Raw genomic sequence first — 26356 nt, forward strand, 5'->3', positions numbered from 1 at the left:
GGCATTTCCAGTAGGCACCACACATCTCTTGTTTGCTGCCTGGCTGGCAGAATCTACCTAGGTGTTGTGTTGTTTGTGTGGTTCTGCATTCTTCCCAAGAATCTGGAGGTCGCTACTTGCATAGGGAGAGGGTTCAAGGAACTGCTGGCAGTGCCTAATTCTGGATACCGCATCTTAGAAGGCAGGGTGTTTGGTGGAAATTGACTTGAAGTGGGCCAAGCTGTTCTTAAGCCAAGCAAAGGAAAGATGGCTGGGTCTGATGAGTATGGCTTTCCAAGACAATCCCAAGCCAGCATCACTAGAAGCAAATTTTCTCTGTCTCATTCTCACTTTTTCTACACACACACACACACACACACACACACACACACACACACACACACACACACACACGGAACCCCTCCAGTGATATCTCTGGCTTAATCAATCAATCTAGGAATATGACGCATTATCAAAAACATCCCTGTCACATTGCACCTGACTCTGAGGCTCCACGGAGCTGGCTCCCAGCCAGGCCGCCGCTGTTCATGCTGGCAAGGCACGGTTTAAAAAAGGAAAGACTTCTACCAGCTCGAAAGAATGCGTGGTGACAGTTGAGGCTCAGCACTTTCGGGCTGGGTCACCGGGGCATCTATTCTGGCATGGTGGGGGGGGGTGGGAGGAAGGAAGGGAGAAAGCTCAGGCACCCGCCGGGCCCTACCTGGCTGTTGGAACATCAGCATGTTCTGTGGTGAAGTGTGCACGGGCAGCGAGCGGGTCCTCTGCACCGTGCTGTGTGTGCGGCTGGGCATGCTGTTGCTGCCGCCTGGGTTGGCGAACCACAGGTTCTGGAGAGGAAGACAGAGGGAAGGGGGATGGGGAGGGACATTAGTCTAGACACCCTGGGACAAGTAGGGGTGGGGGGAACAGGCTCCCCCCTCCTTCAGAGTCCCGGAGGCAAGGCCCCGGGGGACTGGGCCATCTAATGAGGTTTAGGGAAGGCTCTGGAGGCCAGAGCTCCCCATCTGTGCAGTTCTACCAAGAGGATTTTGCACATTTGCCCCTGCATTTGTTCACGGGCCCCCTCTCACGTTCCCTGTCAGCTGTAGCTTCTGCTGCCCCCAGCTAGCTCCCCCCATCTCCTATACTGCTTTGACTACATTGGACACTCTTCCCTGTCACTTTCCAGGGAAAAGGGTGGAGAGGAGTTCTAGAAATGTTTGCAACATGGGGCTGGGAAGGTGGCTCAGTGGTAGAGCACTTGCCTTGCATGCATGAGGCCCTGGATTCGATTCCTCAGCACCAAATATGCAAAAAGAAAAAAGCCGGAAGTGGCACTGTGGCTCAAGTGGTAGAGCACTAGCCTTGAGCTGAGGGACAGCGCCCAGGCCCAGAATTCAGCCCCACAACCAGACCCAAAAAAGAAAAAAAGAAATGTTTGCAACAAGCCGGATGCTGGTGGCTCCTGCCTGTAATCCTAGCTACTCAGGAAGCTGAGATCTGAAGACCCTGGTTCCAAGCCAGTCCAGGCAGGAAAGTTCCATGAGACTCTTATCTCCAATCAGTCACAGAAAAAGCTTGAAATGGAGTCTCAAGTGGCAGAGTGCTAGCTGTGAGTAAAAAGCTCATGCCCAGGCCCAGAGTTCAAGCCCCAGGACTGGTAAAAAAAAAAAAAAACAAAAAGAAATGTTTGCAATAAGGAGTAAGAAATGACAGGACTCTTATTTGAGATGCTTCAGATTGATTCTATGACCAACCTTTAAGGTGAAAAGTAAGATCTGAGCTAGCAGCAGGCTGGCCCAACTCAATTCCTATGTCCTGGAAGTGACCTCCTCTTAACTGGATTTGGACAATGATCAGAAAATGGGGCTTTCTCAAGTCCTGGGCTGCTCCTGGTAGTGGTGGGAATCCTGCCCACCTGTCCCGGAGTTCATTTTCTGGCTTATAAAGCCAATCTCTCACCCTTATCTTTTCTCCCAAGAAAAGGACACTGGCCTGCTGAGTCCCTCTAATCCTAGAGCTAACCTGTGCAGCCTCAATCTGTACCATTGAGGGCATGGGGGGGGGGGAGGCGCGGGGAGGGGGTAGGCACGTGGGGGAAGGAAGTATAGTTCAGAGACATCAGCTCTAGATCTTGCAGCAACTATCCTGACCAGCTGGGAATGACAGCCTCTCTCAGACTCAATCCTGCGTGGTGGTCTCCATCATAGCTGGGACCTTGGCAAAAGAGCTATTTGTTACAGATCAAAACACAAAGAAAGCTCCTTGAATACCATCCCCTGAAACCCAGAGTTGGGGGGTGCTGAGGTGTGTTGGAGGTCAAAGCTCAACACAGAGTCTTTGTATCTTTCTAAAAGGGCCCCTGGGCAGGATATCTCAGGCTAACTGGGTGTACAGCCGCCCAGGCGCAGCCTCAGGGTAGCTCAGTCTCCCAGGGAAACCATACAAACAGTTCTGGTTGCCTGCAAGGCACGGGTTCCACTGCTGTTTTTTTCTTCATACCCTGGGGTCATCTGGGAAATCAGGAAGCCTCAGACCCTGAGGCTGGCCAACCTCCAGCCCCGGGGGTGGGTGGGGGGGGGTGTGTGTGGAACAAACCTGTCTTCCTTGCTTCATGATGGTGGGGTTGGCCGCGGTGTGGCGCTGGTTGGAGCTGACAAATCCACTGGTGCCCAAGAGACCCAGGCGGGCGGAAGGGACATTGCGAGAAGGGATCTGGTACTGGCGTGGGTTCCGTCTGCCCATGCCACCACCCACAGAGCCAGCCGTCGGGAGGGAGTTAGACTGCCCAAAGCTCCGACTGCAAGAATAAGAGGAAAGAACGCAGAGACCATTAGTCCTTAGTCACTCAGAGAACCCAGGCACCTCCCTGGGAGAGTCCACAAGTGGAGAGGTCTATGGGAAACTCTGTGGTAGCCAGGGGCTGTGATCAAAATGGCAGCTGCCACCCGAGAGCATGTGGCTCATGTGTCACACACTGCTCTTCAACCTGCTCACAACCCTGAGAAATTTAGGGCTGTACATCCATCCCTTTTACAGGCAGTGAAATGGGAGAGCTTGATAATTTTGCTAAGGCCACACAGCCAGCAGGGGGCAGTGCTGCAAGGTGGGCCCTGGTGAACTGGCATCCTGTTTTGCCCTCTTGAATTCCCTGTCTGAAAGAGTGACATTCAAACACACAGCCAGAAAGTGGCAGAGCTAGGACAAGAATGGAGGTGACTGTCCCAGCCGGCCTTCAGTCATGCCGTGGTACACTTCTTACCAGAGTGGCGCTGCACACTTTGAGGGATGGAGACTCTGGAAGGCTCTAAAAACAAAGGCCAAAGTCTGTCCTCTTTAATTCTGGGTTCCTGGTGCAGTAAATGCTGGGTGAATGATTAAGTGAATGAATGACTCAATCTCTGCCATCATGATGGTCCTCTAAACTCCACAGCCTACCTCATCTGTGGGTAGTAGAAGTGTGAGATGATGATGCACGGTGCTCTAGGCCAAGGCTATGGTCTGCCTCACATTCCCTGCAGACTGGGCTTTTTAAAGGCCAGTGAGGCTCCCAGCTTCTCCTGGGTCCAGGCAGAAAGCTGCTCCCCCTCCCCACCCCCCAGGGTTGGGTGAGCTCAGCACTGAAGAACTCATGTTGTCCACCAGCCTCAGTTCTGGGAGGCTGCAGATGGGATTTCAGGAACCAACACATTCTTTCCAAGAGAGTCAGAGGTTTCAGGGGACATGCATTATCTGCCCATGGCCACTAGATGTCGCAGACTTGCTTGTCCAGCTACACTGGGGAGTTTGTACCAAGCCTGAGAGGAGACTCCGCAGCCTGTGCAGACAGGCTGACGTAGCTTCAACCAGAGGAGGACCAGAGGGGCCCTGCAAAACAGTCATTTCCTGAGCCAGGCAGAGTTGTGCATGTGTGTGGGAGGGGGTTAGCCGGGCCTGCAGCACAGAAAAGCTCAGAGCAACATCTCCTTTCTCCCCTGGATTCCTAAATGTCCTAGGAAGAGAGGGGCCTGGGGAAAATAATTCTAGAATTCTAGGCTGGGTTCCTTTCTACTTCCAGGCTTTTGTGGCCAAAGAGTGTGTTCTTGATTTGCATCCAAAGAGGAGGATGTTGGAGGCCCCTGGTGTCTTTGTCTTACCCCTTCCCACTTTTCCTTTTTTTTTTTTTTTAAAAAAAAAACATAATAAGACTTTTAATTTGCCAGAGAAATTAAGGACAGGGATCTGTGTGACATATGTCATTTACAATTTACATGTGATCAGAGACCTCCTTTGGAGAGCGGATAATCTCTCCCAGGGGGAAACAAGGAAAGTGATTTTTTTTTTTGCCCAGTTCCCCCCCCCCCTTTCCTTTTTTCTTTTTTTTTTCCAAACTGTGAAAACTAGTTCCTTGATTTCTGGAGTCAGAATTTTAGCCACCTGGCAGATGATTCAGGATTCTGCTAAGATGTTTTTCCTTATTTAGTGTGGATAGTGTTTTTTTCCCTCACTTTCCGTTTTGGTATGATTTTTCAAAAGTTATTTCATATGCAAAACACAGCAGTCAATGAATGTTGCTAAAATGACTGTGCTTCCAGGAAGGCAAGACTTTCTGTTTTTAAAAAAATTTATTTTTGAGTCTTGCTGTGTATCCTAGGCTGGCCTAGGTCAGCCTGCCTCAGTCTCCCAAATGTTAGGAGGTGTTACAGGTATGTGCTACCATGCCTGGCTCAAGGTAGTATTCTTTAGGGGTAAAGTGTGAAGAAGATTCTGTTATCAGAGAAACAAGTCACCTCAGGACTCCTAGAGTTGGGACTCATCTGTTTGGGAAGGCAGAGTGGAATCTAGAATGTTGTGGGGAAGGATGTGATGGTCAGAATTTGACCCATTCTCCCGATGGGAAGGTTTGTGATGGTCTCAATGGGTTTTCACAAAGCCAGATTTACCAAAGATTCCCACAGCTGGCACCCGAATGAACACTTAAAATCAAGATTGCTCAGCTTAATGAAATAATTGTGCTTTCTGGGCAGAGAACAAAGTTAACAAAAGTACGTTTTCCTCCTCATTCTGTTCTGCCCATCTGTATCTCTCTTTTGCTGCCTTAATCTAACTGATACCACTATTACCTTGAAATGCATGAAAAGTCTTTGATAAAATAACATTAATAAGAAGCAATTAAGCTAGGATTTGTGATAATTCAAGCAGGGATTGAGTTGTGGTTACCTTGGTATTATGGGAGAAACAGGTCTTCAAAGCAAATTAATAGCATAAAAAAGATCCCAGAGGAAATGGTCATAAAAACAAAGTATTTTCCAGGGTTTTAGCTGCATTCAACAGAACAGCCACATCTGGGGCTGAATTCATTCTTTCTTATGGATTCAACAAAAAGAGATCGATCAGGATTCCCACCTGGCAAAACCAATCCAAGAAATAACTGATAACTCTGGGGAGGTTGAGGCTAACACATGAGCTCGGCCCTGAGCAGGGCTCTCTGAGGATGACGGAGGGCCAGCAGGGCTCACAGAGATAGCAGGCAAGCTTTGCGGAGAAGAAGCAAAGCGCGTGAAAGTCTCATCTCCAACTTTAGCAAGCCAATGCCTCCTTCTTCCTCTTGGAATTTACATTTCCCAGCACCTGGTGTTGCGGTCAGGTTCTGGCATCTACCCTTGCTTGACGGAAGTCATGCTGACTTTAGAGGACGGGAGGGGTGGCAGGATTGAGGTAGGAGGCTGAGGATCAGATGTTGTATTTCATTCAGGTCTTGAGTTATCTTCAGGGAGTAGGTGGGGCCTAGGCCAGCCACCAGGGCTGTAGTCCCATAGGACTTGGGGCCAGGGAGCTGACCCCAACTTTACTGGAATGTTCTACTTTCTTCTTCCTTTCCTTTTCTTTCTTCTTTCTTTCCTTTATTCTTTTCTTTTTCTTTCTTTCTTTCGGTGTGTGCTGGTACTAGGGTTTGAACTGAGGGCTTTACTCTCTTATTTGGCTTTTCTTTTCTGCTCAAAGCTGATGCTCTACTACTTGAGCCATACCTCCACTTCTGGCTTTTTGCTAGTTAACTGGAGCTAAGAGCCTCTCAGATTTGCCTGCCCCAGATGGCTTCGAACTGAAACCCTCAAATCTCAGCCTCCTGAGTAGCTAGTGTTGTAGGTATGAGCCACTACTCACCTTCAGCTTGGAAAGTCTTTTCTGAGTATCACCTCGAGCCCAGGAAAATCTCCTGGCTATTCCATGGTGAAGAGCACTGAGCCAGGACTGGCACTGGCCTGCCTGATCCAAGTCCTGGGTGCCACTGTCTATTGAGCCATCTCTAAATTGGGGTTAAGAATAGCAGCTCTACCTCATAGGGTTGTTGCAAGGATGAAAGGTATTATATTTTTAAAGTGCTTGGCTATCAGTTGGCACATTGTATGTGCTAAATAAATGTTTGTTCAATAAACAACAGTACTATATGCAGGAATATGATAATTTTAAAATCAATCTTTCACGGAGACTTTCAATTGGTTTTATCTCCCTCAATAATATAGAACAGTGATGTCTTAAGGTACATTTATGCCAACAAACACCCCTAAACTGTAACACTGAAGCTTCTCTATACACACTAAGGAATAAAATGAACTCAGAACTTGTTAGGTGCAAGGAAAGACATTATTAGCTATCTGCTCATGTCTCCAAGTTGTAAGCTAGAATGTGGATTCTCTTTTCCCTAATGACTTCCCTGTTGTTCCAGGCTGAAGTCCACTCTCCTCCTACCTCTCCATCCTAGCTCTCCTAAGAACTAACACTCAGCTCACCTTCATTATGCAATCAGATTCTTCAATTTAAATCCATATTAAGGTAACAGGTTCTAAAGTACCCCCAGGCTTATTTTTAACTGCATCCAAGAAGCTGAAGTACTATGAAAAATCATTCTAGAATGGTTCTGCTCTACTATTAAGACTGCAGCTTGGACCAAAATAGACTAGCACTGGGCTCTTCACCCTGCCACCAACTATAATTAGCTTGTCTGCAGCTAGAAGGGAGGGGAAAAATTATACTAGCACTTAAGGTGCTGATAGAGGAGCCCACTCTGGTTGAGGTCCCTGTTGTAGATCAGCTACCCATGTTTGCCGGGATTCATGAATTCATAGCCACTCTGTCTTTCCATGCCCCTGTAGACATGCACCATCACTCTGACGGTGTGAGCTGAGTTACAGAAGCTCACATTCGGTTCTACCTCTGGGAATTCTCTCCCTCAACAGCCCTTTCCCAACCCCCACCTTGTAAGGGGTGAGATTTGGAACTGGCCACAGGACATCTGTATGAACAAGGATGAAGGATCGGCTAGATTCCTGCCCCTAGAATGCAGGCACGCAGGGAGGAACCAGGGAAATCACCGTGCATTACAAAAGACAAAACCCCAACATACTTCCTTTGCTGTCGATATCCTGATATGTCTAGAAGGGTTTTCCGAGGGAAGGACCGAAAGAGCTTCTGCACCTGCTGTTTCCATGACAACAATCTTTTTTTCTGCGTTTCTGTAAATGCCTGCAAAAACAAAACAGGACTTTTAAATGGGTGACGCAGCCTGGTATTATAGGGAGAAACATACAATTAATAGGGGAACACATTGGTGTCTCTGCAGTTGCCTTTTGGTCACCTGTTTTCAACCTGGTCCGAACAGCAGTCAGCTTCATTTGGATGCTGGCTGCGAAGATTCCAGTTACACAGCACCGGAAGTACCTGGGAAGGTAGCTACATGATGCTTTGAATGACCCTTATATTTCTGGTTGCATTTCTGGCAGATCCATACCCATCTTCCCAGCCTCCGACTCCTCTTTGGACTCTACTCATTAACCAAGAATGAATTGTAGAATTGATTGCTGGATGCCCTGGCTTTTGCAGGCTCCCTGAATTTTCATAATCAATGAAAATTTTAAACCACTCCAAAAATCAATCTGCTTGATGGGGTGTGGTCACCCTGGAGTGTTCTGTGGGTACATACTCTCTGGGTTTTAAGGTGGTTGCTGAGCAATCTCTACTTAAGTGGTCCTATGTCCTACTAAAACCCCAGTGCACTGGCCTGGACTAAACCTTGTCTGGAGTTTCATAAAAAGGGATAGATGTGATGCTTGCAATGCTTTTTCTAGTAAAACTGGTGTGTAGGGATGTTTTGTCTACTGCTCTACAACACACAACTATGATGAGTTTTTTTTTAAAAAATATATATTATTATTATTTTTTATTGGTCATGGGGCTTGAACTCTGAACTTGGGCGCTGTCCCTGTGCTCTTCAGCTCAAGGTGAGCACTCTACTGCTTGAGCCACAGCGCCACTTCCAGTTTTCTAATGGTTGATTAGAGATAAGAGTCTCATGGACTTTCCTGCCCGGGCTGGCTTTGAACCGCAATCCTCAGATCTCAGCCTCCTGAATAGCTAGGATTACAGGTGTGAGCTACCAGCACCTGGCAGAAGTTTTTTTTTTTTTTATGTACAGTTTTTGCACTCACCACAGCCCAGGGACCTCAAATTCACAGTATATTGACATCAGCCAAGGACACTGTTAAATGCAGGTTCCTGGGCCTCTCCCACATCTCAGAGCCTGACCGAAAACATCTGGAGGCTTGTCTCGGAAGATGGGGTTTGTAGTAGGTATGCTGATGATTCTGAAGGAAGAGCATGGGTACAGGGCCTTCCAAGCAGGTATCTATGAGTCCCCCTATTCAATGCCTAAAGCATGAGTGCCATGGATATCTACCTGATTTGATTGATTAGCAGTCACAACGCCAGATAACAAATCCCAAGTGGTTTTTATCAACAAGGCATGAAATCTTTCATGTGGCAATAAAATATTACTTAAGAGTAACAGGCCAAATTACTAGTTCCCATAAAGGAAACAGATTCTTTGCATGAAGAAAAAAAATGACAGCTTAATTTTCTCCTCAGGATGTGTAATCATTATTTTTTCATTGGTGCTGGGGCTTGAACTCTGGGCCTGGGTGCAGTCCCTGGGTTCTTCAGCTCTACTACTTAAGTGCTCTACTACTTAAGCCATCCCACCACTTCTGGTGTTCTGGTGGTTAATTGGAGGTAAGAGTCTCACAGACTTCCCTGCCCAGGCTGGCTCTGAACCACAGTCCTTAGATTTCGGTCTCCTGAGTAGCTAGGATTATAGGCATGAGCCACTGGTGCCTGGCTCAGATGTGTAATCTTTTAAGGGGCCTACATATAGCAGAGCTCTGTGGACGAATGTGGAACAGTGTCGTTGTAGATGTATTGATGACTTGCAGGCTCCTTCCTCCTGGGTTGCCTTGGCTGATGCCAGTGAGGATGTGCACCTGGGGTGTGTGTGTGTGTGTGGTAGTGTACAAAGAAAGGACCAGAAAAGCTCCATTAAAGAAGAGGGGAAGTAGTCCTGCACCTGTGTGTGTGAGAGACGGTCTCATGACTAGCAGGTGAGGGCCTGGTCCCTCTCTGTGGCCCACTTCCATGGTCCTCTCAATTGCTGGTAATGCTCACTAAATATGTACCTACATGTATGCCTGGACAAAAGGCATTTGTTTCTGCTGGATTAATAAAGGTTGAGAAGAAATATTGCTTTAGATCAGCTTCTTCAGCTAAATGTAGAGGACACAAGATACCACTATGTGGTCAAGAAGACTTGGCGGGAAGAAGAGTTCAGCCCAGGGAAGGCTCATAGGAAGGTTCTGGGTCCAAATGGACAGGATGTGAATCCTGAACACTCTTAGGCAAGTTCCTTTAGCCAAGACTGCCTTCCTTCTGGAGACTGAGGGGGATGCTACCTTGCTCAAAGGGACATTGGGGAAATGAACGGAAACAACCCACAGAAAGCTTGGAGAATTATTGGTGCTCTTAGAAATGGTCTGATGCATGCTGGTTACACAGACTCATGCTTTGGGGATGGTCTATGAGGGTTCTTCACATTTGGTTTCCAACTATGAACTTTAGCCCCAACAGCAAGACAATCCAAATGGCTTCATGGTCTCAAAACGACAATATGAAGCTGGTCTGGAGCCAGCTGGAAGAATATTTGGCCTGATGTTTAGGATAAAAAGATAAAGGAGCAAATGATTCACTTTATACACATCCTTCCAAGGACATCGTTACAATGCACCAGTACACATCATCTCCCCATAGTGACAAACAGCCTCCAAGAAGATGAAATAGGGACACAGAGTTGTCCCTCACAGCACCCTGGCCTTGGGCTCACGGAGTTCATGGCTGCAGACCGGGGCTGTTTCCTCTGTATGCTGAGTGAGTGAGTGTGGTGGCTCTTCTCAGCCAGGAGGCATCCAGAGAGCAGTCTAGCTAGGTCTCAGTGGCTCCAGGGATGTGTGAAAACTGCATTCTATGCCTGCAAAGCAATGCTAATGGCTGACATCTCATCATCCATTTGCCCCTCCACTGGCAGCCCAATGTTTTGGGGATCTGGTGAAGAAGAGACTACTCCTATACCACCATGTCAGCCAGTTCAGGCCCAGACCCATCCATCTGTCTGGAGGAAGATGGCTGCAGTGTGTCTAGTTGTTTTTGTGTCAGGACTTTTCACCTATCTTCCCAGGAAGTGAGAACAAGGCTGAAGTCATGGCTCAAGTGGTAAAGCACCTACAAGCAAGGCCCTGAGTTCAAACCCCAGTACTGGCAAAATGGAAAGAAGGAAGGAAGAAATGAAGGAAGAGAAGGAGGGGGGGAGGGAAGAAGGAAAAGAGGGAGGGAATTTGGAAGCTGAGCACAGGTGGCTCACATCTGTAATTCTAGCTACTCAGGAGGCTGAGATCTGAGGATCCTGGTGTGAAGCCAGCTCACCAGACACATCTGAGAGACTCTTATCTCCAATTAAGACTCTTATCTCCAATTAACCAGCACAAAACTGGAAGTAGAAATATGGTTCAAGGGGTAGAGTACCAGCCAAAAAAAGCCTTGGGTTCAAGCTACAGTACCAACACACACACACACACACACACACACACACACACACACACACACACACACACACACACACACACACACACACAGCTTAGAATTTTAAATCCCGAATTCAAAGCAATTGGTTTCAGAAGCAAAGCTCAGAACTGTCCTGATCTTTCACTACTCCTGGGAGCTGGTGCTTTCCTCTCTGGGGAGGAAGGAAGTTGTCTTGGTTTATACAACACCTTCCTGCTTCCAGCCTGCTGAAGAACTGGCACACTGTAGCTACGAAAGGAGCTCTCTCTGGGAGCTAACCTTGCCTCAGCCAGGATGGGGACTGGGTCTCCCAGGGTGGGGGGTGGGCTGCGATATAGAATAACCCTTGGCTGTGGAAAATTATTCAGATGGCTTTGCACTTTCTCAAAATAAGTTAACAATAAAGAGACTTGAGCAATACTTCTTCCCTTCCAGACAGTTGGCTGGGTCCATCCATCCTGCCATGGATTTGGGCAGGCAGCCATGTCACAAAGATCCTTCCTGTCCCTATAGTGAGCCCCTGCTGCCAAGATCAGACCACCTGGTGCTACATTTGCTCCAAGTCACTTGGAGCTCCCAGAGAAGCAAGGAGAGGGGGGAGGAGGGAAAGGGAGAGGGACAAAGTCCAGACAGGGTGTCCAAGTAGAGCATAGCAGAAGATTAAGAAGCATCAGGCCAAAGTTCCAGGGCTGTGCAGACAAAGCAGGGGGCTAGCAAATTGTTGAAGAGAGGAGCAGGACTCATTATTATTTGGGCCTCGAGGGTCTGTCTGACAGGAGGTGAGGTGGAAGGTATCTTCTCTCTCAGTATCTTGAAAGCTCCATTTGGAGAGTGAGGATGGGAGAGGAAGCAGAGTTCCATTAAATGCTCCCCTGATCCATCCATCCCGAGCCAGCCATGGATACCTCTGCAACAGAGCACAGAGCCCTGTAGAGCCTGCTGCTGGAGCCCTGCCTGCCTCCTCAACACTCAACCGGCCTTTGGGCCTCAGCTAGGAAATGCCCTGGATCTGGCTTTGGGGTCCAGCACCCACCATTCCTCCTTTGAACTCTTGAGGCTCTTATGAAGGTTTGTTTCCTTTTTTTTTTTTTTTTTACTTTTTCCTTTGTGTGCTAGTTCTGGGACTTGAATTCAGGGCCTTGAGTTCTCTTGAGTTTTTTTTTTTTTGCTGGTGCTCTACCAACTTAAGCCATAACTGTACCTCCAGGTTTTTTCCTTTTTCCTGGAGATAAAAATCTCATAGACTTTCCTGTTCAACTATCTCTGCATCTCCATCTTCAGATCTTCACTTCCTGAGTAACTAGGATTACAGGGGTGAGCCACCAGGGCCTGGCTTTCCTCAAAAGTTTTATTGTCATATGTGTGAGGATCTGTTTTTAGTTTGTCTCACATCACCCTCATACCATAAGCCATCTAGCTAGGGACAAGGGCCTAGATGCTCAATAAATACTTTTGGAATGAATGCACTGTGACATCCTTCCATGTGTATTTCCTTCCTTGCTTCTGCCCCCCACCCCCCCAACAAGCGCAGAGTCCTGATTGGAAATAGCCAAGGGTTAGTAGGGCTTGTAGCATGTGGCCTTGACCCTTACTGAAACCCATCCACAAGTAAGCACTTTAGTATAGGCCTTGGTTATCATTAGACAGTGTCTGGGTGCTCTGGGTAAACTATTAGAGATAAAGCTTTTATTATTATTTAAGCAAAAAAAAAAAACCCCTAAAATATCCATCCAGAGGATGGAGCATTTCTGTTTCTAGCATAGGCACTAAGCTCACACTGTGACACAGGGCTATGACTTTAGCACTGGGAGTGGGCATGAAAGTTTGCACTGTCTACCAAAGACCAGCTATAAAGATGAAGGTTGGGGGGAAATGACTAAAGAGTGGCTAGGTGGAGCCCCTGGGAGATACCAGGTACCTACATTGCATCAGACCAGGGGAACAGCAGAAGGCCCTGAGAACAGAAAGAGACCCTCGGCTGGGCGGGTGGGCACACATAAGTAAAAAGGGGCCAGTCTAGGCTGTTGTCTGGGCGCCTCCTCCCCCAGGGTCCAGTGGATTCCTGGAGTTCTGCCTGCAAGTAAAAGTGAGGAGACTTGGAGATTCCTTAAAACCTCACCAACCTGGGTTATCTAATCCCAAATTTAATATACTGTCTCTGGAACTGTGGGTATATGATAAGGAGTAGGGTTCCAAGTAACCATGGCACATCTAGATTAGAGGCTCAGCTCCCTCCATCTAGATGGGCGGGGGGGGGGTGGTGGTGGTGGTGGAAGGGGAGGAGTAGTGACCAGCTCAGCCTGTGCTCGGGACTCTGTCTGTGAAGCCTATTACATTCTAAGAGTTTCACAGGCACCCTTCCAGCTTGCCTCGGTTTCCTTCCAAAAAATAGGTAGCAAATATAGTTCCTACAAAAACCACAAACCCAAACGAACAGCTGAGCAGCTATTAATCCACACACATCCACACACACACAGGCCACACAAGTGCTTACTATTTCCTTTGTGTGCCTTTTCTTCCCTCTCTAACTGCACCTCCAGTTTTCCTGCCCTAAAAGGCAAAACTGTTTCAACACCAGGTTTAAAAGACTTGAAGATGCCCAGAACTCGGTGGTAGGGCTCTGTGTTAGCAATTCTCCTGGAATCAAAAGTCCTCTCAGCTACCCCCTCATGTCCAGGCTCATGGTTTGGTGAATCTTGGATAGTTGGAGGCAAGCAGCAGGCTAGTTCTGCCTGAGCTATTATTAATGACCATCCACTCTTCCAAAACTACTTGTTGGACACAGAAATGATCACATCACAGAAACTCTGAGAAAGATCTCTAAGCAACGAGGAAGAGAGTTGGGTAAAAGCAGTGACTACTTACCTCATGAATGAGACACTTGTCTATGAGCTGTAAATAGGAACTTATATTTTCCTCATCAGGTCTGGAGACCAAGAGCTGTGTGCACACTGCAAATTAAGGAGGGGAAAAAAAAAACCATGAATGAGACCCACACATTCCCATGCTAACCTCTGAAATCTGCTTCTGATTTCCTTTCAGGACCAAAGCCTTGTAAAATATGTAAGCTCATGGCATTAGATAAGATTGGGGGGGGGAAAAAACCCCAAATGCCAGGAGGCTCCTCATTCCACTGAAGTCAAAAGCTTGGTCACCATGAGAGCTTCTTGGGTTAATTCCTGTCATACCAATCTATATTAAGCCTTCAGCCAGCAGGCCTGAGACAGATATTTGGTGAGAGAAGAACTGAGGCATCCTCAGCTCTGTGAGCCAGGGCTTTGCAGAGCCTCAAAGTCCCCCGCCATGGGCAGACAGGCAACCCCCACTCCATGTCATGAATGAGCCCCACGCACCTTGCCATGCGGAAAGGGAGTGGTGTTTACACGTGGAAGAACCAGGCTAGCACTCTGTTTTTGGCTGTGAGGTGTGTGGGTAGGAACTTGCCACTCATTATTGGAGGTTATTTTTGCAAAGGGATATGTATATTTATACACACACAGGTTCACCTACACATTCATGTGAGTGCTAGGAGAGACAGGGCTGTTAGTCGGTGGATGGAGAACAGGCAAGAACTGGTTTTCTCATGCCAGCTTTGGTGGTGGTGGTGGTGGGGTGTGTGTGTGCGTATATGACCAGCCAGAGAGTGAACGAGGCCTGTAAACCCATCAAGTATAAAACCTGGTCCTCCCATTGAATTTTCCCTACTCCTAAACAGTTTATTACAGGATCTCACTTATTTTGTCTCTTTGCATACAAGTTTTCAATACAGCAGTTATTTGTGATAAAAACTAAGGAAGTGTCAGGCATGTGACTCATGCCTGTCATCCTAGCTACTCAGGAAGCTGAGATCTGAGAATATGGTTCAAAGCCATCCCAGGCAGGAACATCTGGGAGACTCTTATAGCCAGTTAACTACCAAAAAGCCAGAAGTGAAACTTATGGTAAAACACTAGCTTTGAGCAAAAGAAAGCTTAGAGACAGCACCCAGACCATGAGTTCAAGCCCCAGGACTTGCACACAAGTGCATGTGTGTATGTTCACGTGCACATCCTCACCCCCACCATAAACAAAGAAACAAATGAATAATAAAAAAAAACTATAGAAACTGCCTTGTGTCCATTATTGGGGACCCTGCTAGGTAAATTATGCAATGGTGCTATTTATAGTGATAGAAATATTCAAAGTAGGGCTGGGAAGGTGGCTCAGTGGTAGAGCGCTTGCCTTGCATGCCTGAGGCCCTGGGTTCGATTCCTCAGCACCACATAAGCAAAAAGAAAAAAGCCAGAAGTGGCGCTATGGCTCAAGTGGTAGAGTGCTAACCTTGAGCTGAAGAGCTGAGGGACAGCGCCCTGGCCCAGAGTTCAGGCCCCACGACCGGACCCCCCCCTCCCCAAAAAAAGAAATATTCAAAGTATACAATGTCCTAAAATGAACAATCCACATTATGCTACAAAAAAGAATATGGCCCACGTGTGCAAAAATGGAGACTTGGACATGTTTCCCAAAGGATGTCCCCAAACGTAACAGTAACTACCCCCCAGAGGAAGATGGCAGGGCATGAAGCAGGCAGGGGAGATGATTTTCCCCTTCCATCAACTCATTGAATTGTGAATCTTGAGCATAAATTGGGTTTAGAATGTGCAGTTACAATGCACACAGTAGCAGAAGCAGAGGGCTGTGGGACTCCTAAGGATCATCAATTCTTTTGTCCCCACCTCGGGGCCAGGTGGAGAGACTCATGTCCATTTATCTGCAGGACTGTGTCCTTACTCATGAGGAGAACTGTCCTACTCCAACACAGTACAGGATGGGTAGGGAGGCGGAGAGAACAGGGTCTGCCCTGGCTGCCAATCTCAAGGAAGCTGTGGGTCATTTTCTGTTTTAGGTTTCAAGGTTTCTTTTCAAGGTTTTCTTTCTTTTTTTTTTCTTTTGACAGTATTGAGGTTTTGAAATCAGGACCTCACACTTGTCAGGCAAGTGAGGCATGAAGCCATATCTCCAGGCACTGATTTTTACCTGGACTGTGATCCACCTATTGTAGGCGTTCCGTGCCAGGATGAGTGGCATGTGTCACATCAACAAACGTCTTTTGATTGAGATAAGAGTGTCTTGGACTTTTCTGTCAAGGCTATTCATCAACTTCAACCCTCCCATTCTGAGTCTTCTAAGTAGCCAAGATTCCAGATGTGAGCCACAGGTACCCAGCTAGGAAGTGAAGTCTTTTTTTTTTTTTTTTAAAGACTTGTATGGGAAGTGGTATTTCTTACCCCTGCTGTAAGGCTCAGGTATCCATTTCTGTTGGTGGAAAGGTGGTTCTTTAAAAGGGTTCAAAATATTGGACAGCAAAGTTCAGAACCTCTAAGGAAAAGTATCAGCACCCATCATACTTTTTTAAATAATCAAAATTTCTTGTGAACCATTCTATCAAACACAAATGATTCTAAGGTTGGGCATTTTTGAGGATATGGATGTGAGGGGCCAAGGCCATGGGCAGGCAGGGGAGTACAGGTAGGATACTCTGGCCCTTCCCAGAGGTCAAGGACACACCGTGGTCCACCCCGCCCTTGCAGACCTGTGAACCCAGCCAGGACAGTTCACAGTTTAGTCAACTGTACAGACCAGTGCCATCTCTCACTCTGTGCATCAACTAGGTCTGTGTCACAGGTTAAAGTGTTCAGTGGATATTAAAAGTGGCTCATGCCTATAATCCTAGCTACTCAAAGAGGCTGAGATCTGAGGATGAAGATTCAAAGTCACCCTTGGCAGAAAAGCCCGTGAGACTCTTACCTCCAATTAATTAACAAGTCAGAAGTGGAGCTGTGGCTCATGTACAGAGAGCTAGCCTTGGTGGTGGTGGTGGGGGGGGGGAGCCAAGGGACAGTGCTCAGGCCCTGAGTTCTAGCCCCAAGACTGGCACTAAATAATAAATAAATCAATAATAGTCTGACAGCACTACACAAGAATAGCATAATATGAAGACTGTAATAATGTGTTATGCAAAACAGTAATAGTATACTAAGACAGTCAAGCAAACCAATGAGTGCAATCATGTGTGACCTGGGTAAGTTAAGGAACACAGGGGCTGTGGGCTGGGGAGAGGGGTACCTCACCCAGCCGGGGGGGGGTTCACCTAGCTTTCCTGACCCACATGATGGCTGCGCTGAGATGTAAAGCATGAGATGTGATCTAGGTGAAGGGAACGGGTGGAGGGCTTGGGGTGGGGATGGGAGAGCGCAGGCAGCCAGGGAGTAGGTGATCCTTTGGGGGAGACATCAGATAGGGTGTCACCTCACTCCATCTGGTGCTCAGGAGGTACAGTGGTCACCAGGTGGTGTGGGCAGTGGAGAAGCTGTGGGATCCAGTTATCAGCCCTGCCCGCAGCTGTGTGTAAGCTTTGGTGGGCTGCTTGGCCTATGTGCCTCAGTTTCTACTTCTATAAATTGATGGGGGGCAGTGGAATTAAGGTGCCGAGGCGAAGCACAGAGAACTGTGCCTGGTGCCCAGTCATTATTAAACAACTACAAGCTATTAGCAGAAAAGCATTTGTAGGGTGGATCCAATCTGAAGGAAGAATGGAAACCTATGCATCAGAGAACACGTACAGAACAGGTCTATGCTGAGAATTCCCACACTATGGCCCCATGAAAGAGCTTCCAGGGGTGAGGGAGCAACCTTGAGGCCTGGCCTCTCTGCACAGGTTATTGTTTTGTTTTTGTGCCAGTTTGGGGGCTTGAGCTCAGTCCTTGGAGAGAGAGTGAGAGAGAGAGAGAGAGTGTGTGTGTGTGTGGTTAATCATGGGGCTTGAACTCAGGGCCTGGGGCTGTCCCTGAGCTATTTTGCTCAAGGCTAGTGCTCTGCCACTTTGAACCACAGCTCTACTTCCAATTTCATGGTGGTTAATTGAAGAGTCTCATGGGCATTCCTGCCTGGGCTGGCTTTGAACTATGAACCTCAGATCTCAGCCTCCTGAGTAGCAAGGATTACAGCTCCCAGCACAGGCTGGTCTTTGATTTCTGCGGTGTTTACTCTCTGCCACTGCTGCTTTGGGGAGCTATCATTAGCTGAGGGAATAATTTGTCCCCAAAAGTCTATCCCCCTCATCCTCCTCTGATGATCAGAGGAGGCAGGATCAGAGAGGCAGGAGTTCTGATCTCTGCGCCACACTGTTCCGGTCTCTCCAGAGAACCCAGGGCCATCTGTGGGGGACAGGTCACTTATCGAATGGAAGGGAAGTACTCCCAGCTCTGGGTGGGTGAGTTCAGCAAGAATACCTTTCCCCATGACGCGTGTGAACTGCCCGGGCAGGTCCCCTTCTGGCAGGGGGGCCACAGCCAGCTCCCCATCACAGCTGCTCAGCTGGTGTGGCTGCAGCCCGCCGCTGGCGCCCGCAGCAGCACTGGCGGCAGCGCTAGCGGCCACGGAGCTGTCCTTGCAGTCCGGGCTCTGGTTCTCAGGACCCATCAGTGAGGGCTGGTGTGGGACCGGTGGCTCCTGGTGGCGGGCATCCAGTGTGGCATTCGGGGAGCTGTAGGCCTTGATGGGCGTCAGGATCATCTGGTGCAGCTCCTGGAGGGGGATGCGCAGGCTACCACCTTCGATGATATCCTGCAGAAGGAAGAGACCACCGTGAGGCTCCCGTGTCCACTACCCGGCAGGCAGGCAGGCAGGGCTCTCGGCCACCGGCCTTCTGCACAAGGGTCTTTGTCAACACTTCTACTGGGTCTGCATCCTTCTAACACCAGCAAGGATAGAAAACCCGGAAAGTTCGGCTCTGTGAAGTAAACAGGCCTCTCTGGGAAATCTTACCATGATCTAGAGATGGCCAAGATGTGGTCAGCATTCCTTTCTGCCCTGCCTTCCTCTGAGACAGCCTATGGAAATGTATTTCTTCTTTTCCTTTTTCTCCCAGTACTGGGGATTGAACTCAGGGCCTTGAGATGGCCAGGCAACAGCTTTACCTCATGTGCCACACTCCTAGGCCCTTTGCCTTTCAATCTGTTTTTCAGATAAGAACCTTCTGCTGACTTTAACTGGCCTCATGCCTCTTCCTCTCTGAGCCTCCTGGGTAGCTGGGATTACAGAGAGGCACCACCACATCCGGTGGCATGCTTTATCTGACATTGTATAATGAAGCTGGTGGGTCCAGGGCAGGACTTGTTTGAGGCACAGGAATCTGTTCCTGTACACTTTCACCTGGCCCATGACACAGAAGCACAGGGGAGTGATTAGTAAGCACAGAATGTAGCTGGGTGCCCGTGGCTCACGCTTGTGATCCTAGCCACTTAGGAGAGTGAGAGCTGAGGATTGCAGTTCAAAGTTGGCCTGGGCAGAAAAGTATATGAAACTTACCTCCAATTAATCACCCAAAAGCCAGAAGTGAAGCTGTGGCTCAGTGGTGGAGAGCTAGCCTTGAGCAAAAAAAAAAACTCAGGCTCTGAGTTTCAAGTCCCAGGATGAGCGCACGCACACGCACACACACAAAAGAGAGAGAGAAAGAAAAAGCACAGATTCTCAAAGCAGATGCTCAGGTTTGAATCCTTGCAGTGCTGTGTGACCTTAGGCAAATGAGTTAACCTCTCTGTCCTCAGTTTCCCTGTACACCAAATGAGACTAGTTGTCTCACTGAACAATTGTGATGTCAGTATCTGTAAAGCCTCAGAGGAGTCTGTCACCATGCTGCATGATTCTTAGTGAAGTTAAGAAATATGTGTTGGAGGTTTCCATGTACTGAGCTCTGTGCTAAGCATGGGAGAGGGTGGCAATGTGGGGTGTGGGCAGGCTGGTGGGAAGGGCAGCTTCTGGAGAGAGGGGCACTGTAATAGGACCCTGCAGGAGCAAAGGCAGGAGGACCCCGGGAAGGAATGCTCCAGGCACAGGGCATGCAAAAGCCCTATGGTAGGAGCAAGTTATATGTAGCAGAGAGGCAGGCAGGGTACAGCAAGGTAGGTGAGAACAGAGGGTGGGAAATGGGATTCTTGGGGCTCCTCCTCCACCACCCTCGCCCCCTCCCTGCAGACCTATGGGCTAAGGTAAGGTGTTAGAATTTATTCTAGGGGCTGGGAAGGTGGCTCAGTGGTAGAATGCTTGCCTGAGGCCCTGGGTTCGATTCCTCAGCACCACATAAGCAAAAAGAAAAAAGCCGGAAGTGCTGCTGTGGCTCAAGTGGTAGAGCGCTAGCCTTGAACTGAAGAGCTGAGGGTCAGCGCCCAGGCCCAGAGTTCAGGCCCCACAACCGACCGGGGGGCGGGGGAGAATTTATTCTAAACCAGGCAAGTTTTCAGCAGAGGAGAGATGCTTCAGAAGGAGGATTTGTGGATGCATAAGATGCTTCAGAAGGAGGATTTGTGGATGCATAATGGTAGCATGTGATTTCATGTGTTGTCTACTAAAACGATCCTTATAGCACATTCAATTTGTTATGCTGGATACTACTCACTGACAAAGGGAATGAGTTGATTCTGATGGGATTGCACTTGTCCAGGTACCTGTAGCTGGGGGCTGGGGGCCGGCTCCTCCCCGGTACAGTGGTGGGTCAGGCCCCTGCCACAAATGTGGCTCCCAATGCATTTGCAACCATGCTCTTCCTGAACTCAGACCTGACACTGCCCATCAGGGTCCTGGTACCAGTGAAGGATGGACCCCTCTGGAATAGTGCGGACAGAATTTTAAGAGCTTGACTGCTGTGCAGGTGTAAACCATTCCTAGGATCCTCTTGTAACAAGACTTCCCTCCCACCCCCATTTGACCGTATTGATAACTGATGACTGATCATTGAGAGACAGGTGCTCTACCACTTGAGTTATACCCCTCCACTCTTTTTGCTTTATTTTTCACATAGGGTCTTTAGGATTTTGTTAGGCTGCCTACACTGCAGTCTTTCTATTTACTTTTCCCACATAGCTGGGATGACAGGTGTTCTTAACGAGATGGGAAATCTCAATAACTTTTTGCCAGGGCTGGTCTCAAATCAGGATCCTAATATCTGCCTGTGTTATAGAGAGAAAGCCCCTTTTCCCTGGCTTGTTAAAAATTCTCTGGAGACAGATTTTGCTACATAGCCCCCAGCTGGCCTTGAACTTGTGATTCAGACGCCTTAACCTCCTGAGTGCTGGGATGATAGGAGGGAACCAACATGCTGAGCAAGATATTCATTTGCCACTTAGCAGACAATCTCAGAAGGGCTTCCTTCTGATTGTGGACAGTCTCGGTGGCAGGGCAGCCTCCAGCCCAGGGAGAATTAGCACACATTGCTCCTCATCCGCAGTGTCCCTGCTACCCAGGGACTAGCCTTTCCCAGAGTCTGGACACCAGTGTGTGGCTGGTCAACTTCACCTTGGGCCTGGTGATGTGGGCATCACCAACTGCCTGCCTCCTGCAGCCCCTGGGCTTTGAAGGGCGCTTATTGCCTGTCTAGCCCACACGTGAAGATAGGTGTGTGATTGTAGGGGGGAGGGAAACAGATAGGGTTCTGTGAAGGCGAAGCAAGTGAGCCAAGGCTCGGGTGGGGGTGGGGGTCCCATGCTGTTTTCCTTGCCCTTCTATGTGGCCAGCGTCTCTCAGGTGAACAATGTATGCTCAAGACCCCATCAACAGCCACCAAGCCCTTGCTGGCTTCCTCCTCATGGCATGAAGGTTCTCTAGTTCATGGTGAAGGAAGGAGATTGTAAGAGCTGAATTCATTCAGCCAGGAATATTAGATACATACATACATATATACATGTATATACATACACACATATACACACACACATTCACATATATTAGGGTAGATATATGCCCTAAGTCCAAATCTTATCAGTCTTATATTGGGAGTCACTATAAAAAAATCCATAAACATAATGAATAATGTTTGAAGCTTAATATAACATATAACTTCCTGGGATCATACACCGTTTTGTTCTTCTTAGACTTCAAGCCATTGTCACCAAAAACCTTACGGCCAGTTAGCCAGACTGCTGCCTATGCCAGCAGCATGGAGCAGAGCCGTGACCACCGGATTACATTCCTGCCTCTTAAAGGAATTTCACTACTCCATGCTCACATTCAGAAGCACACAGGGAGATGGTCCAAATGGAAGTCCATCTAGCATTCTCCACTGACTGTGGGAATTAATTCTCCACGTTGACAAGTCTCTATTGATCCTTCAGGACAAAAAATATAATTCCTACATTATAAACACAAAGAGGCAAAATGAAGCTGTCCAGTAAGCAATGTGCAGATTCAAGGCTGCTGAACAAGGAGCCCGTTTGGAAGCAGATAACAGGAAATCCTCAGCAACAGCACAGTGATAGCTCAGTGGACAAGCAGGAAGGAAATGACTGTCCGGCCAGCCTGGTCCAGCCCTGGACTTTTAGGACTTGGAGGAATTTGGTTCAGTGCCTTTGAGAAGGGGAGGAGTATGATAGTAACAAAGCCTGAACCATCTGGAAAGAGAGCTTTGGGCAGCCATGGTGTTCCCAGCACTTTGTGTGACATGTCCCTCAGGCCCCATTCTTCCTTTGTGGGAGAACAATTAGGACTTCTGACTTAATAGTCAGGTGTGTACTTAAATCCACTCTCTGCTGGGTACTGGTGGCTCACACCTGTAATCCTAGCTGCTCCAGAGACATAGATCTGAGGATCATGGTTCGAAGCCAACCCGGGCAGAAAAGTCTCCAATAAACTACTCAATAAAAATATCTCCAATAAACTACTCAGCAAACGCTGTGACTTAAGTGGTAGAATACTAGTTTTGATCAAAAGAAGTTCAAGGAGAGCCCCGAGGCCCGAGTTCAAGCCCAGAACTGGCACAAAATTAAGAAATAAAATGAATGAATGAAATAAATCCACTCTCTCTCCCCTTCCATTTACCAATCAGCTGCCAACAGCAGCAGGCATTGATCATTCGCATTGGGAATATTCAAGCAAATAGAGTTCTCCTCAAAGAGGCTTACACTTCCTGAGATCCACATGTTATGACGGTGTTGGGGCAGGGAGCTGGGGGAGCAGAGAAGAGAGGTTCCTGACTGCAAACAACAAGCAGGGGAATAGACAGGATGATGCAAGATGACCCAGAGACGAAGCTGGAGAGCTGTTCCCAGGCTGATCAGGAAGCAACTTGCTAAGGAGTTTGGACCCACCTGAGTTTCTTTCTCTGAAAGACTCAGCCTCAGCTGTCTGGCCTGTCTTAGCAGATCAGGGCCAGAAGTGCTAGCATATGCGTAATTTTTTGCAAGTATCAAATGGGCCTTATTAGTATAAAGCATTATTATCACAATGAAAGTATTACTAAACACTGTTAAATATAACTCCCATTTTTCTGTGATAATAGATAAAAACAGTCTCAGATGTAGCCTCAAGAGACTAAGATTTAGATGTGTCTGAAGAAAAGATATGGACTTCCACATTAAGTGGAAATAAATCAAAGTGAAAATATTTCCTCTAAGTGGAAATAAATCAAATAGGTGTGTATACATTCGTGTGTGTGTGTATGTATGTGTATGTCCATACCAGGTTTAGAAAATAGTTCTGTTTTATGATTTGGGAGCCAGTTGATAATATACCTAAAAGCACATGGTGACCTTTTTTTTTTTTTTTGGGTTGGGTCCTGGGGCCTGAACTCTGGGCCTGGGTGCTGTCCCTCAGCTCTTCAGTTCAAGGCTAGCGCTCTACCACTTGAGCCACAGCACCACTTCCAGCTTTTTTTTCTTGCCACAGCACCACTTCCAGCTTTTTTTTCTTTTTGCTTATGTGGTGCTGAGGAATCAAACCCAGGGCCTCATGCATGCAAGGCAAGCGCTCTATCACTGAGCCACCTTCCCAGCCCAACCTTTTCTTGTTAAATGTAAATCTACTCCAGTAATTGCTGCCACCTTCTCTTTCCTACCAAACAGCTGGAGCAGCCTACAGCCCCATGCCCCTGACCCCATCCTTCACACTCCTGGCTTCTTGTCCTCTTCTATTCTCCAAAAACATTTTCCCCATTCTGGCTGCTGTGACCAGCAGATTGCCAAGTCCAGTGTAGTCTCCACTGTAGGTGACACTTCCATGTACCTGATGGGAAGAGATCCTCTGCAGGACTCAGTCATTACATGGTCCTTTCTTTTTTGTTTTTGTTTTTATTGTAAAAATAGTGTACAGAAGGGTTACAGTTATAAGAGTAAGGTAATGACTACATTTCCTATTGAGCATGGTTACTTCCTCCTTTGTTTTTTCCCTACCATCCCTTCCTTGAGCTGAAGAGCTGAAGGACAGTGCCCAGGCCCAGAGTTCAAGCCCCATGACCACCACCACCACCACCACCACCACCAACAAAAACAAAACCAAACAAAACCAAATAGATGGTCCTTTCTTATCTGTGCCTGTCCTCAGCTGGTCACCACTCCCCACACACTTTTGGGGTACCCACCAGCAATCACACACACAGCTGGCCCAGAGCTGAGTCCTTCCTTCCAACCCAGCTGGGTCCTGGACTCCATACCTTCCTTTCTGGCCATCTATTTGCCAACTCCACCTGGGTGTCCCATAGGGATCTCAAAATCAAGCCACTGAACTACTTTTCTTCTACTCTAGTAGTTCCTTCTATGTTTCTGTTCCCAGATGACACACCATCTAAGCCTAAGCCTCCGGAACCAGTGGGTTTCCTTGAAGTGATCTTTCTCCTCCTTCTCTGTCCTCATGGTCCCTGTTTTGTTCAAGATCCTATCGAAACTTGCTCTGTTTCCCATCAGCCCCTGGCTCCTCTAAGGGACTCCTACCTCACTTCAATGAGGGTCCACCTTCAATGGGCTGTCCACCTCAGGAAAATTCTCCCGGCTGCCTCTGGATTGTGAGATCATCAGCTACCACATCTGTCTGCCCCAGGCCATGTCCTAAGTTGCCCTCGGGCAGGGTCTACATACCACTTACGGTGAACCTACAGAGGACAGGGCAGAGCGAATCTGAACAGTTGCTTTGTGAGTGTGCAGTAACTGAATGGAAGAGCTCTGCACAGAGAGCTCCTCTGCAGCTCTGGCTGATTATGATCTAACAGTGGGTGGGGTCCCAGCCATCTCCTTAGATGTGTGAGGTAAGAATGCTGGAGGCATTCACCATCTATGGGTCATTTGTTGCTAAAGAGACAGAGCAGGGTGACAGAACATTCTCTTGTTTTGTAGTCAGCTCACCCTGGTCATCTGACAGGCACAGCTTTCCCCTTTCTCCAAAAAGTAAAATCCAATTGACTCACTACTGCTTTGCTTTTTGGACATTGGCAGCCACCATACATTTGAGATCTTTAAAATTTTCCCATTCCAGGGTATCAGGGAAGAAAGGATTTTGTGAAGTCTAGGACATAGAGCATTGCTGACACATCAAAGGCTAGATGGAAAGTCTACCTAGCTGCCCTGGTGTCCAGCTGGTGATGTTAGTTCCAGGCTGCAGGGAATAATTCCACATTTCTGTTTCTGGTGGGGTGTGCTCCTCAGTGATAGAGGATATGAATGACGTCCTGAAGGATGTTCCAGAAATGAGAGAAGGAAAATCTTTCTTTTACCATAAAGCTTAGCAATCTAATCCTCATGCAAAATGTTTTCTCTACTTTCAAATAGACAAAGAGTAAATTGGCCTTTTGCATATTCTCCAAAAGAGAACAGTTCCCTAGATTAAAAATGGCAATAATCACTCTGTTAGGCAAGCTGCTTGCAAGGAGTTAGCATAAAACTGAGAACGCCAAAATCTCAGTTCAGTTGGAAAGCTCACTTGTAATCTGTAATTCACCTGAATTAAGAGCATACCTTTAATCACAGATATGCACACAAGTGGACTCCCCTTCCTGTCTATGCATCCAGAGGCTCTGAAAGAAATTCTCCTTATAAGGTCTTATGTATATATTCTCTAAATATGTAACATACTATGTGATACACATTAAAAATAACTACATAGTGCATATAAAATTACACACACACACACACATCTCTTTGAATAAGTTAAAATATTTCCCATTCCATCAAAATGCTTGCTTCAAAAAGCTAGGTGCTGGTGGATCATGCCTGTAATCCTAGCTACTCTGCTGACTAAGATCTGAGGATTGCTGGTCAAAGCCAGCCCAGGCAGTTAAGTCCATGAGAACCTTATCTCCAATTAACCACCAGTGGCGCTGTGGCTTAAAGTGGTAGAGCACTAGCCTTGATTGAAAAAGCTCAGGGACAGTGCCCAGGCCCTGAGTTCAAGCTCCACAACAAACACACAAACACACAAACAAACACACAAACAAATAAAATATTTGCTTTAGAACCTGGTGCTAGTGGCTCACTCTGTAATCCTAGCTACTTGGGAGGCTGAGAGCAAGAGAGGGTTGTGGTATGAGGCCAGGACCAGACAGAAAAGTTCGCAAGACCCTATCTCAAAAAATAACCAGCAAAGAATGGGCTGAAGGTATGGTTCAAGAGTTACAACACTGGCCTAGCAACTATAAGGCCCTCTGTTCAAGCTCTAGTGT

At 47.6% G+C, this 26356-nt stretch overlaps 1 protein-coding gene across 3 annotated transcripts in view; it reads right to left on the reverse strand.

The window, feature by feature from the left end:
• Positions 1-26356, reverse strand: part of Samd4a (sterile alpha motif domain containing 4A) — a 237796-nt gene that overhangs the window by 12555 nt on the left and 198885 nt on the right. For all 3 annotated transcript variants that reach the window (XM_013012349.1, XM_013012351.1, XM_013012350.1), the window contains 5 exons: positions 18171-18504; positions 13765-13850; positions 7364-7482; positions 2578-2779; positions 701-827 (listed from right to left, as the gene is read on the reverse strand). In XM_013012349.1, the coding sequence (XP_012867803.1) occupies positions 701-827; positions 2578-2779; positions 7364-7482; positions 13765-13850; positions 18171-18504 (868 nt within the window). The remainder of the gene's footprint in view (positions 1-700; positions 828-2577; positions 2780-7363; positions 7483-13764; positions 13851-18170; positions 18505-26356) is intronic.

Source organism: Dipodomys ordii, unplaced genomic scaffold (assembly GCF_000151885.1).
Source record: "Dipodomys ordii isolate 6190 unplaced genomic scaffold, Dord_2.0 Scaffold16, whole genome shotgun sequence".
In the NCBI taxonomy this organism is placed as follows: Eukaryota; Metazoa; Chordata; class Mammalia; order Rodentia; family Heteromyidae; genus Dipodomys; species Dipodomys ordii.